The sequence below is a fragment of the Silurus meridionalis genome, chromosome 1 (assembly GCF_014805685.1).
Source record: "Silurus meridionalis isolate SWU-2019-XX chromosome 1, ASM1480568v1, whole genome shotgun sequence".
NCBI lineage: Eukaryota > Metazoa > Chordata > Actinopteri > Siluriformes > Siluridae > Silurus > Silurus meridionalis.
The window spans coordinates 5,285,537-5,297,964 of record NC_060884.1 but is presented as its reverse complement, the minus strand read 5'-3'; the positions used below and the strand labels follow the sequence as shown (position 1 = coordinate 5,297,964).

Below are 12,428 nucleotides of genomic sequence, written 5' to 3'. Positions count from 1 at the left end.
TATTTGTATGATACAGCTGCAAATAAGTATTTGAACACCTGTCTATCAGCTAGAATTCTGACCCTCAAAGACCTGTTAGTCTGCCTTTAAAATGTCCACCTCCACTACATTTATTATCCTAAATTAGATGCACCTGTTTGAGGTCGTTATCTGCATAAAGACACCTGTCCACCCCATACAATCAGTAAGAATCCAACTACTAACATGGCCAAGACCAAAGAGCTGTCCAAAGACTCTAGAGACAAAATTGTACACCTCCACAAGGCTGGAAAGGGCTACGGGGAAATTGCCAAGCAGCTTGCTGAAAAAAGGTCCACTGTTGGAACGGAAGGTTCCCCTGCTTAAACCAGCACATGTCCAGGCACGTCTTAAGTTTGCCAATGACCATTTGGATGATCCAGAGGCGTCATGGGAGAAAGTCATGTGGTCAGATGAGACCAAAATAGAACTTTTAGGTCATAATTCCACCAAATGTGTTTGGAGGAAGAAGAATGATGAGTACCATCCCAAGAACACCATCCCTACTGTGAAGCATGGGGGTGGTAGCATCATGCTTTGGGGGTGTTTTTCTGCACATGGGACAGGGCGACTGCACTGTATTAAGGAGAGGATGACCGGGGCCATGTATTGCGAGATTTTGGGGAACAACCTCCTTCCCTCAGTTAGAGCATTGAAGATGGGTCGAGGCTGGGTCTTCTAACATGACAATGACCCGAAGCACACAGCCAGGATAACCAAGGAGTGGCTCTGTAAGAAGCATATCAAGGTTCTGGCATGGCCTAGCCAGTCTCCAGACCTAAACCCAATAGAGAATCTTTGAAGGAAGCTCAAACTCCGTGTTTCTCAGCGACAGGCCAGAAACCTGACTGATCTAGAGAAGATCTGTGTGGAGGAGTAGGCCAAAATCCCTCCTGCAGTGTGTGCAAACCTGGTGAAAAACTACAGGAAATATTTGACCTCTGTAATTGCAAACAAAGGCTACTGTACCAAATATTAACATTGACTTTCTCAGGTGTTCAAATACTTATTTGCAGCTGTATCATACAAATAAATAGTTAAAAAATCATATATTGTGATTTCTGGATTTTTTTTTTTTTAGATTATGTCTCTCACAGTGGACATGCACCTACGATGACAATTTCAGACCCCTCCATGATTTCTAAGTGGGAGAACTTGCAAAATAGCAGGGTGTTCAAATACTTATTTTCCTCACTGAATATATAGGTATAGATTATCTATATATACAGCATATTGGTATATTTAAAGCCATAGAGCTTCTTTTACACATTGGGAAACTTGTTTTTTAAGTACTAAGGTTTAGATTCAAATGAGCACACAAACATTTACATTTGCAGCATTAAGCAGAGGCCCTTGTCCAGAGCGTACAAAAGAACATGGAAACATCCCTTTAGGTGTTAGGTTTCTGTTTAGGTTTCTGTTTTATGGTTAGGTTTCTGTTTTCTGGTTAGGTTTCTGTTTTATGGTTAGGTTTCTGTTTTATGGTTAGGTTTCTGTTTTGGGGTTAGGTTTTTGTTTTGCAAAATATAAAAATAATGATAATAGTCACTAAAAATTAGCACCGTAAAAAATTTAAACTGCTGCTAACAAAACATCCAACAACCATGCTACAATAATAACACAATGATTTAACGAACAACCATCATCACCATCAACACAAACAACAGCTAAAATAACAATAATAAATAATACAACTTTTTATTATTTATAGAAAAACCAAAAAAGACCAAAGTCTTTCAGTGTTTCTTGAAAGTTCCTGTTTCTCGAGTGTGACATCACAACACACAGGGTGGGGTGAAAGTCAAAAAAGAAAACTGCATGCAAGCTCCGGATTTGACTCAGCTGACAAGCGGAATCTGGTCTAAGGTAAGTCATAATAATAATCAGAACCAGACAAATGATGAAACAACTGATGAAGTAAACAAATGATGAAGTAAATTGCAGACTTTGTATAAAAGTTCATTAAAAACTTAATTATTCAGATTCTTTATCAGCATTCTTTATTCTTATGTTCTATTCAGACATACTCCAAACATAAAAAGCAGAAATGGCATGCAGACGAGAGCAACTCTTTGAGGTAATTATCAAGAGGTTTTGAATTAGTGGAACTACTAAATGTATGTGATAAATATATGGTGGAATAGCAATCGTGCCAGCATCAGTGTAAGCCAACAGTTGAGTTGAGGGCTAGAGAGCAAAATGCTGGGAGAGTAGATCACTGGTTAATCTGGTGGTCTTCTTTTCGGAAGGTTGTGAGGTCAGATTTCACCATTTATCTGCCACCCCTTAACCCTCAACTGCTCAGTTGTATGAATGAGAAGTGTAGGTCATGCCGGTTACGGTGAATGGAACGGTGGTGAACCGGTGACAGCGTGGTGGGCGGCTGAGGCTCATTAATACACGTGGGGAATGAAGCCCGGCCCGTGTGGTCCGATTCAACAGACGAGCTCCTGTATCTTATCTGCTGAAGAAGTTAATGCAGTTAATGTTCGATGGGCCAGAACTGTTTTGGGTCAGAGCTGTAGGGGGACCAACTCAATATTAGGCAGGAGGTCATAATGTTATGCCTGATTGTTTTGTGTGTGTTTCTTTTCTGTAAATTATCATTATTTTTTAGCTCATCCAACATCTGCATCACTTAAATCTAGATGTTGAAAGAATGGATGTGGACGTAAGTATGCATAAATGTTGATCTGAGTGTTAATCTGCTCATAAAACAGGCAATGAGAAGCCTGTCAGGTTCAATAAGACGCTAATGTCAGATCAGTCATTGTTAGTCTGCTGTTAAGATGCATTATAAAATTAATTATTAGTAAAGAATTATTTGCGTCAGATTTTAGTTTTGATTGAAATGTGTGTGTGTGTGTGTGTGTGTGTGTGTGTGTGTGTGTATATATATATATATATATATATATATATAATATACTGTAACAATGTTATTTTTTAGCTAGAACTTTTATTATCACTATTAGTATAATTAATGTTATATTATTTGGTATGTTTCAATGTACATGTTTTGTTAAAAGAAATGAAGTATTTGTCTGTTTTAACCATCTCTCTTTCTGTCTCCTCTTTCACTTTTATTCTGAGCTTCCTTCCTTTCCTCTTCTATCTCCTCCCTTTCCCCTCCTCCCCTCCTCCCTCCCCACCCCTCCTCTCCCCTCCTCCCCACCCCCACCCCCACGAAACATCCATTGATCTGTACTGAGTTTGATCTCAAGTCACAAATATCTGAATCAAATGACAATGAATTCATTCTTGCAATCATGGTTGACTGAAGTGGGCTTCCTTTTTGAAACCCCTCCCTCCCTCCCTCCCATTCATACCTCAGTTTTACTCTGCATATAAGGAGAAATTCACAGAACGATGACAAGGCTCAAAGTCTGAAGGAACCTTCAATGAAAGATTGAAAAACTCTCAACAACGACTAAGTGGACTCTTTATCTTCCTTTACTCATTTATTATTATTATTTTTTTTTTATATTAAAACTTTTTTTAAATAAAATTAGTTATAATTTAGATTTTTTTTTATTTATTTTTTTATCTTAAATAAAATTTTAGATTCAGTAATGTTTTCATATGTTGATTGCCAGAAAGACCCACACATGCTTATTTACTCAGGTGCCACATGATGACATTAGTGAGATCAGTGAAATCTTCCAGAAGCTAAATCTGGGGGAAGAAGAGATGGAGGTGGAGGTGGAGGTGGAGAAGATGATGGTAGAGAGGATTGAGCTGGAGGAGAAGGTGGAAAAGATGGATGTGGACGTGGATGTTATGGATGAGGTAATTGTTTAAACAAAAACAAAAAAAAGCTCTCATCTATCATCTGAACTTTTAATATTTTTTATATTTGTCATATTTGTTAGTTTTTTATATTTGTCATATCCTGATTGTTCACATGTACAATGTATGTTTTTTGGTTTTCTCCTATGTGATTATTTTACAAATGATTGAAATGCACATTCGATTTTGTTCACACATGATCATATAACAGCACAAGATCCCGTGATTATTTATTTATTTGATGATCATAAGGGTTTAGTTATTAATACTGTCAAACTCAGGGTACGACATCTTGTAATACCACTGAATCCACTACAATACAGAACGATTTAATCGAAATCTGACCAGACACTGGAGTAGACATAGAACCATCGAGGCAGACCAGGACAATGTTCTGGAGAAAGTTTTTGAAGGGGAGTTTCTTCCTCTCTGGCAGTTTCTTCTCTACTCTTATGCTGCCTCACTCTTGACTGATAAACTGGTGTAGCTGTGGCAAGTATCTTCCTGCCATATATATTGAGTAGGAGGAGCCAAAGGCAAAACATCTTTACATAACAGTTACTTACACTAATTTTCCTTCCTTCCTGATTTAGGTTATTGTTCTGTTAATATTTATAGTGTCTCACACTATGTGTTAAGAAAAACATCTGTGTAATGTCTATAAGGTGTATGCTGTGTAATTATGTGACTTATGCAGTATATACATGACTTCCTGTTTGAACTGTTCAATAGTATTGGTCCTTTTTCCTTATATAGTAAGGAATATAGACCCTGGATCCTGAATGTATGTGAAGGTATATGGCAAAATAGGGTTGCAAAGGGTCTCTGGAAACTTCTGGGGAAATTGGAAATATTTCAACTTACCAGGATATTATGGGAATTCATTAGAAATTTGGGGAAATTTATATAAACTGTATCATTTACAATTATAAAATTATAGGTTATATGCTGACATGCATCCCTGGTGGTCTAGTGGTTAGGATGCGGCGCTCTTACCGCTGCGGCCCGGGTTCGATCCCCGGTCAGGGAACCAACCCCAGCCATTAGGGTTGCACAAGCCTTAGTGCCGGTCCCAAGCCCGGATAAATGGGGAGGGTTGCATTAGGAAGGGTGTGCCAAATCAAACATGCGGATGGTCCGCTGTGGCGACCCCTAATGGTAGAAGCCGAATAAAAGTTTATGCTGATATGCATGCAAACTAATACAGACTTAAAAGAAACATTTTGATGTATCTTTGCCCAACCCTTAACCCGATGCTGTGTGCTGTACTATGTATTGTGTTTTTTCCCCGATATCAGATAGAAGACCACGGAGAGGAAATCTCTCCTAAACCTCTCCAAGATTGAATTTCTAGTTTGGGCATAAGAAAACCTTTCAATCATTTGTCAAAAATCAATTAACCAAATCAGCCAGTCATTATATTTCTAATGGATATAATTTAAGTGACATTTTACTGAAATAGAAAACTTTTACTTTGAACACACATTGAAGTCATTTATTTTTTCACCCTGACAGATCAGACAGATGATCGAAGTGATAATCAGACTGATGATCACAGCCAGGATCTGATAAATGAGCATTTGGAAAAATTTGACTGAAACAGCAAATCTTCATTTCAAACACTGTATATGTGTCTATGGCATATTTTGGACTTTTCTCTATACATGCTGGACCTTCCTTGTTCGGAGCAACCAGTTTTTCCTGCGCCACAGATCTGGTCGCTTTTGCTGAAAGTCCTCTATAAGATAGTGTATATATATATATATATGTTTTATATATATGTTATAGTGTGTATATATGGTTTTTTTTGTTTTTTTTTCTTTCATCAATTTGTATTAAAATTGAAACAAAGTATAAGTCCTCCAAAGTGGGGGGGTGGATGGTATGGGTTTAAAAAATGATGAAAGTATAAAAATACATATGGTTCAAAGGTTCTTCTGTGATTTTTGTTCTGCCAGTTTATCATTTACATTCATTTAAATTAATTTTAAACCAGAGATGCCCAAACTAAGGAGCGTTGTGGCAAAGCTGGTCTGTCGTGACTTTTGATTTGGTCCATCATGCCATATCTGAGAAGACAAAAAATCCACTAATACATATCTTCATTTATAATTAAATATTAAATATAACTTTATTTTTAAGATGCAGAAAATGTTAATTGAAATGAATATTAAAGAAAAGAAAGCATATCATTGATTTTGATCAATTATATATATTTATATCGATTTTGAATTAATTTTGGAAAAAGAGCAGCTTCATGTCTCTTATTACAGGTCAATTGATATTACAAGCATATGGCATTAGTATATTTTTTTTGTTTTGTTTTTTTGTTGTTGTTGTTTTTTAATAATTTGCTCTCTAGAGGTAGACTGGTCCCATTTATCAGAGGACGACTTTTCAGACTCACCTTCAATTTGAATAGAAACAAATTTTTACTTTTAAACATTTGAACACTTTCAGTGCCAAAGCAATAATTCACAAATAATTCACTTCCTTTAAACTCACTTAAATAAAAGTCAAACACTGATTGATATCTATTACAATTATCATGAGCCCAAAACCCTTCTTAACTACTTAATAAAAAGATCACTCAAATAAGACCACGGTTGTTGTGGCGAGTTCGAACTGCATGTTGGTGATAAGTAGATACACCAAACGCCAATTGAAACAAGTTCAAAACAGAGCCCGTGCTCGGTCCTGATTGGCGTCTTGTCACTTTGAAATGTAGTGAAGTTCAAAAGTAAAAGTCCCCCAAAATAGAAAGACTGAAAGTACAGATACATGACAAAGCTACTTAAGTACAGTAACAAATTACATTTACTTTGTTACTGTCCACTATTGCGATCGGCGATTCCTTTTCAAAATTTCTGACCAGCAGGTTTTTTTAGTCAATAAAAGTCAATACAACAATGACTGCTGTATTGTATGTATTTAACAAAATATTTTAGAATACACACTAAAAAATTGATGAGAAGTGTGAATGTGTGTGTGTGTGTGTGTGTGTGTGTGTGTGTGTGTGTGTGTGTGTGTGTGTGTGGAAGAGTATGTATTTTTTTTGAGAATTTTTCCAGACTTGTTTATTCTTCTCTAGCTAGAAATTTCGACTCAAATTTTGAAACATTTAATTGCGTCCTCAGTTGCCTATTAGGAGGGAAAATTCCAATATTGAGCTCTTGTCACTATTAAACTCCATGTCAAATTCATCCACTAACTACAGAGATTAACCAGATAAATTTCCAGAGGCTCTCCAAAGAGCATGCTTGTGGATGGATTTGAGGTAGAAAAGCATGTTTTGGAAGGATTGTTAAGAGATTGGGCATGAATCTCATTGGGCTCTTAGACCCATGTGTGACATGAGGGTAATAAATGATGGTCAACAAGTAATTTTTAAAGTAATGGAGTTGCTTTTCTTGGTTCTCCAGCCAGGTGTTGCATATAATTTTGCAATCTATATAATGTTTCATTCCTCCCTGTGTCCATCTATACATGATTGTATAGAATGTCTTAGTATTCTGCAGAATTACAGTTTCCTCTTTACTTGAACTGAGAGGCACAAACATGTTCTAGCAGGATAATGTTTGGAAAAAACTTTTAGGCACTGAACGTAGAAATATATATTTTATAACCTCGTCATCTCAGTGAAGTTGCTTTGAGACAATGTCTGTTAAAAGTGCTATAGTAATCAAACTGAATTGAATTGAAATCCCCACAGCCAGAGTGGATATTATGTTAAAGGTGTAACATCAAACATCAGACTAAAGAAAAGAAAAGGATGAACTCTGTGATTTTACCCATGGCATGAATGTTGATGGTTTTACTGAAATTCTTAATGTCCTCAGTGTTTGACAAAGAATCCACAAATTATAATCATTTAGTTTTGGATAATAAAGAGAAACAATTTGGCTTCATGGTTCAAGCACTGTGCAACTGTGTAATAAATAGAGTCTTTCTCACACACACACACACACACACACACACACACACACACACACACACATATTTTCACATAGGACACAAGTAAGTTGATAAAATATTGTATTGCAGATAACTATAGATGCACTGCACTTAAATACTTGAAATTGTACTGGGGACAGATTGTTAAAGATGATTTGTGATAAAGATCACCAGGGATTGTCACACGCCATCAAATGTATACATTCCCACAGAAAAACAGCCCAGGGTTCCATTTTCAGGGTAAGTTGAACTGCTTTGTCGTTCAATTCATGTTTTACAGTTTGACAAGCATTGCATATGAGATATTAGGTAAGGGGAAGAGATATTTGGCTGATATTTTTTGATAACGTACATACAAGTCGACCTCGTCCCCGTCGTCCAGCTTAAGCTTCTCCATGGCTTCTGTGATTTTGGCAATTCCATCATGATAGTTTTGGAGAACAGTACGCTCTGATTTCTCAGTCTTGAGGGTGACATTCTTTTCTTCCTGTCTATTTAGCTTTACTGTGTAATACAACATATGCAACATTTTGAAAATTCATTGCATCACAAATAACTGAAGAACAGCAGGATTTAGATAATCTGTACATGGAGTTTTACTTTTGTAGGATAGGTTTCGATGATTCTTTACTGGGTTGTGCCTGTTGGATTTCATTTTTCTGTAGCCCTTTTGTGTGACACAAGAAGGTGTGATGTAAGAACGATCAAATGAAAACATTTTTTAAAAAGATTGTAGATTATATCTGATCACAGTACAACATATTTATGTATTTTGATCATGTTATAAAGACATTGTGTGCACGTCCTTTTTTTTCCCAGATGAAGGATAAAAAAGTAATGATTTATAATCCCAATATTCTTTTTTACCCCAGTATGACTTTCTCTCTGACTGTTTTAAGCAACACTGCCTCATTTTATCCCAAGGAGCTTCTCCATGTCACTGCCACCTCTGGTTTGTTGATTAGAAATATAAATCTAAGTTGTAATATGTAAAAACATATTAAAGATGTACCCTGGACTGTATCACCCCAGTGACTAAACAAAAATATTTGAATATTAATGAAGTTGCTTGAAGTAACATCCAGCTTACCGTCATATATGAGTGACGAAGCATGCAGTCCCTTCTAAAGCAACGGTTCTCCAGCCAGTTGTTGCATATAATTTTGCATCCCCTGGCAGCTTCACTGTGCCGGAACTTACAGTGATCCCCCTTTCGAAGGAAAAACGTTTAAACACTTCCCTCCACAAAAGTCACTCTCCCACAGACAAGCTTTTAACAATCATTCTGTTGTGTATGCTGACAGAAGAATAATATGCAGCAGAATGATGGAGTCTTGCTTGTTCACATTGTCTTTACTCAGAACTACAACGACTAATACATCATTACACGAGTCACCACTAGAGGGCAGGCTTATCACAGAATGCTGATACTCAATAGTATATACATTACACATTCGAAATGTTTTCATATCTCTGCAATACCTTTATGCATGTTGATGTGAAAAAGAAATAACAATCCTCTCGATTGTAGCTCATGGTTCCTTCTAGGCTCTTTACAAGGATCCACTGATGTTTGAGAAATCAGACAGAAAAAAAGACAATTTTGTTTTTTTGATAAACATGCTCATATGTCTTATGATATAAGATATTGAAAGGCTAAAATGTCGGATGTGTGTGTGTGTGTGTGTGTGTGTGTGCTTCTAATTTTGAAAATAGTTTTGAAAATAGGTAAATGTACTTTTAATTAAATATGTTTTGTTTGAAGTATTGTGCTTAACTTAATTTTTTTTTATTAAATTAAATTACATGAAAATAATGCAGGGGGGGAGGGGGGGGGGGTTGGAAATAGAGCCCTGGAAACTACTGCACTGATTGATTTATAGGAGGAAAACAAACGACTCAAAAGAAAGAAAGATTTTAAATGAGCGACTTTTTACTTTTACTTGAGTCAAATTTAATTGAAGTGGCAGTAATTTTTACTTGAGAAGAATATTTTATTACTCTTTTCACCTCTGGCTACAAACTTAAAATAGAAATATAAAATGTAGGTTAGTGTAATGGTAATTAATGACATTTTCCATGACAGGATTAAAGTATTTTAGTTAACCTTTCAAGAGCTTTTATGATATTGGATTGACTGTAAGGAATGTTTCCCCCTACAGACCAGCACACAAAATGACAACTAGTGATGTACAGAGCCTTATGTAGCAACCCGGTGACATCACAGAATCACGTGGGCTACGCGTAATGCAAACATAAATTCATTAAATTTAGAATCAACAGATTTATTTTTTATTATTTTTATTAATAATAAATAATAATTTTTTAGTCTCACTTTGACATTCTTTGCTATTTCTTCATTTTTTGTTTTTGACGAGTTTGAAATTTGTCGCCATCTTTTGGTGATTATTGGAATTGTTTGGTTTTCTTTAACTCTGGTAGTTACAGTACGTCGCCAGACGCTATTATGTCCTTTTTGTTTTGTTTTTTTCTTTATTATTAATATTTATGAAATGCTGAAGTCCAGATTGATATGTATATTTGTTTCTCCAGTTGTGTATTATTTAAAAAAAAACAGTTCCCTTTGTGATGGGTTGTCCCCCCAAAAAAAATATTATTTTAAAAAATCGCACTCTCTATTATATGTATTCTGTATTATATGAAAAATATATGTATACCTAAATAATTGTGCATTTAGAAACAGTTGAGTTCCCCCTCCCCTTCCTCACAGTGGTTTGACCCACTGCCTGTTTTCCCAGTTCATCTCACCTTCTCTACACACACGAGTCAGGTGTGTGTGTCTGCACCCAATTAATGTTCAACTCCATTAACTAGGGTATTTTATTCACTTTAAATAAAGCGATTCTCTTTAATGTAGTTGATGCAGACTCATTCATAAATTAGTTGCGGCAAAAATGCTGATTACCGATGTAATTTTCCATGAATCTGCTCTATTAGCGATTAAAATATGACCTAGTGAACGTTAGCTTGTTTACAATAGCGTGTAGCATAGTGCACTGACACTAACACTGCAACTAATGTACTAGTGCTCTGACACTAACACTGCAACTAATGTACTAGTGCACTGACACTAACACTGCAACTAATGTACTAGTGCACTGACACTAACACTGCAACTAATGTACTAGTGCACTGACACTAACACTGCAACTAATGTACTAGTGCACTGACACTAACACTGCAACTAATGTACTAGTGCACTGACACTAACTCTGCAACTAATGTACTAGTGCACTGACACTAACACTGCAACTAATGTACTAGTGCTCTGACACTAACACTGCAACTAATGTACTAGTGCTCTGACACTAACACTGCAACTAATGTACTAGTGCTCTGAAACCAACACTGCAACTAATGTACCAGTGCACTGACACTGACACTGCAACTAATGTACTAGTGCACTGACACTAACACTGCAACTAATGTACCAGTGCACTGACACCAACACTGCAACTAATGTACCAGTGCTCTGACACCAACACTGCAACTAATGTACCAGTGCACTGACACTAACACTGCAACTAATGTACCAGTGCACTGACACTGCAACCAATGTACCAGTGCACCGACACTAACACTGCAACTAATGTACCAGTGCACTGACACTAACACTGCAACTAATGTACCAGTGCACCGACACTGACACTGCAACTAATGTACCAGTGCTCTGACACTAACACTGCAACCAATGTACCAGTGCACTGACACTAACACTACAACCAATGTACTAGTGCTCTGACACTAACACTGCAACCAATGTACCAGTGCTCTGACACCAACACTGCAACTAATGTACTAGTGCACTGACACTAACACTGCAACTAATGTACTAGTGCACTGACACTGACACTGCAACTAATGTACTAGTGCTCTGACACTAACACTGCAACTAATGTACTAGTGCACTGACACTAACACTGTAACTAATGTACTAGTGCTCTGACACTAACACTGCAACTAATGTACTAGTGCACTGACACTAACACTACAACTAATGTACTAGTGCACTGACACTAACACTGTAACTAATGTACTAGTGCTCTGACACTAACACTGCAACTAATGTACTAGTGCTCTGACACTAACACTGCAACTAATGTACTAGTGCACTGACACTAACACACCAAAGCCGTTTCACATGCAGTGTTTTATTTGGGGCGACTTGGCAGAGGTGGGAAGTAACGGAGTACAAATACTTCGTTACTGTACTTAAGTAGATTTTTCTGGTATCAGTACTTTACTCCACTATTTATTATTCAGACAACTTTTTACTTTTACTCATTACATTTTTACACAAATATCTGTACTTTTTACTTCTTACATTTTCAAAACAGACTTTAGTTTTAATCCATTGATTTGGTGAATTTTTTTTTATTTTCACTGTGCGCCGATTTTAGCCGAACAACCGATTTCCTGTTATTGCGCGTCTTTTTCAATCCACTGGTGAATAAAGTCCTGTCTTTCACTCACCACAGATGTAGACTAGTTTATGGAGCTAAGAATCAGCAGGCAGAAGGCAGTAAGAAGTTTGGGGTTAATGTGGATGAGACAGAGGGAGTCAGTGATGTAAACATGACTGAGAACAGACACATTCCTGATCATCATCATCTTTTCTCTGCTTGTGTTCTATATGTGGATCTTCAGCC

At 36.7% G+C, this 12,428-nt stretch overlaps 1 protein-coding gene, 1 long non-coding RNA gene and 1 other non-coding gene across 5 annotated transcripts; 2 read left to right on the top strand and 1 right to left on the bottom strand.

Annotated features, from left to right (window-relative positions):
* The first annotated feature begins 1,728 nt into the window (after positions 1-1,728).
* Positions 1,729-5,879, top strand: LOC124400209. Of its 3 annotated transcripts, none has more exons than XR_006928343.1 (5): positions 1,729-1,884; positions 2,040-2,095; positions 2,636-2,689; positions 3,228-3,804; positions 5,320-5,879. It is a non-coding gene; the product is annotated as an uncharacterized LOC124400209 (long non-coding RNA). The 3 variants fall into 3 exon arrangements; XR_006928345.1 differs by having other exon boundaries at positions 3,240-3,804; positions 5,320-5,878; XR_006928334.1 differs by having other exon boundaries at positions 1,730-1,884; positions 3,350-3,804; positions 5,320-5,870.
* Positions 4,763-4,834, top strand: trnak-cuu. Its single transcript has one exon. It is a non-coding gene; the product is annotated as a tRNA-Lys (tRNA).
* Positions 5,880-7,893: 2,014 nt separating the features above from the next.
* Positions 7,894-9,922, bottom strand: LOC124391774 (zinc finger CCCH domain-containing protein 6-like). The gene is made up of 5 exons (XM_046858538.1): positions 9,866-9,922; positions 9,241-9,324; positions 8,849-8,968; positions 8,359-8,425; positions 7,894-8,262 (listed from the first exon to the last, which is right to left on the bottom strand). Exons 2-5 carry the CDS (start codon positions 9,292-9,294, stop codon positions 8,033-8,035), a joined length of 471 nt encoding a protein of 156 aa, XP_046714494.1. The 5' UTR covers positions 9,295-9,324; positions 9,866-9,922; the 3' UTR covers positions 7,894-8,032.
* Positions 9,923-12,428: the final 2,506 nt, after the last annotated feature.

Excerpts from the sequence above, each read along its gene's own strand:
- LOC124391774 (XM_046858538.1), bottom strand. The coding sequence starts at position 9,294 with ATGAGCTACAATCGAGAGGATTGTTATTTCTTTTTCACATCAACATGC. Across the intron at positions 8,969-9,240 it reads TCACATCAACATGCATAAAG|GGGGATCACTGTAAGTTCCG; the intron begins GTATTGCAGAGA and ends TTCCTTCGAAAG. Across the intron at positions 8,263-8,358 it reads TCGAAACCTATCCTACAAAA|TAAAGCTAAATAGACAGGAA; the intron begins GTAAAACTCCAT and ends TGTATTACACAG.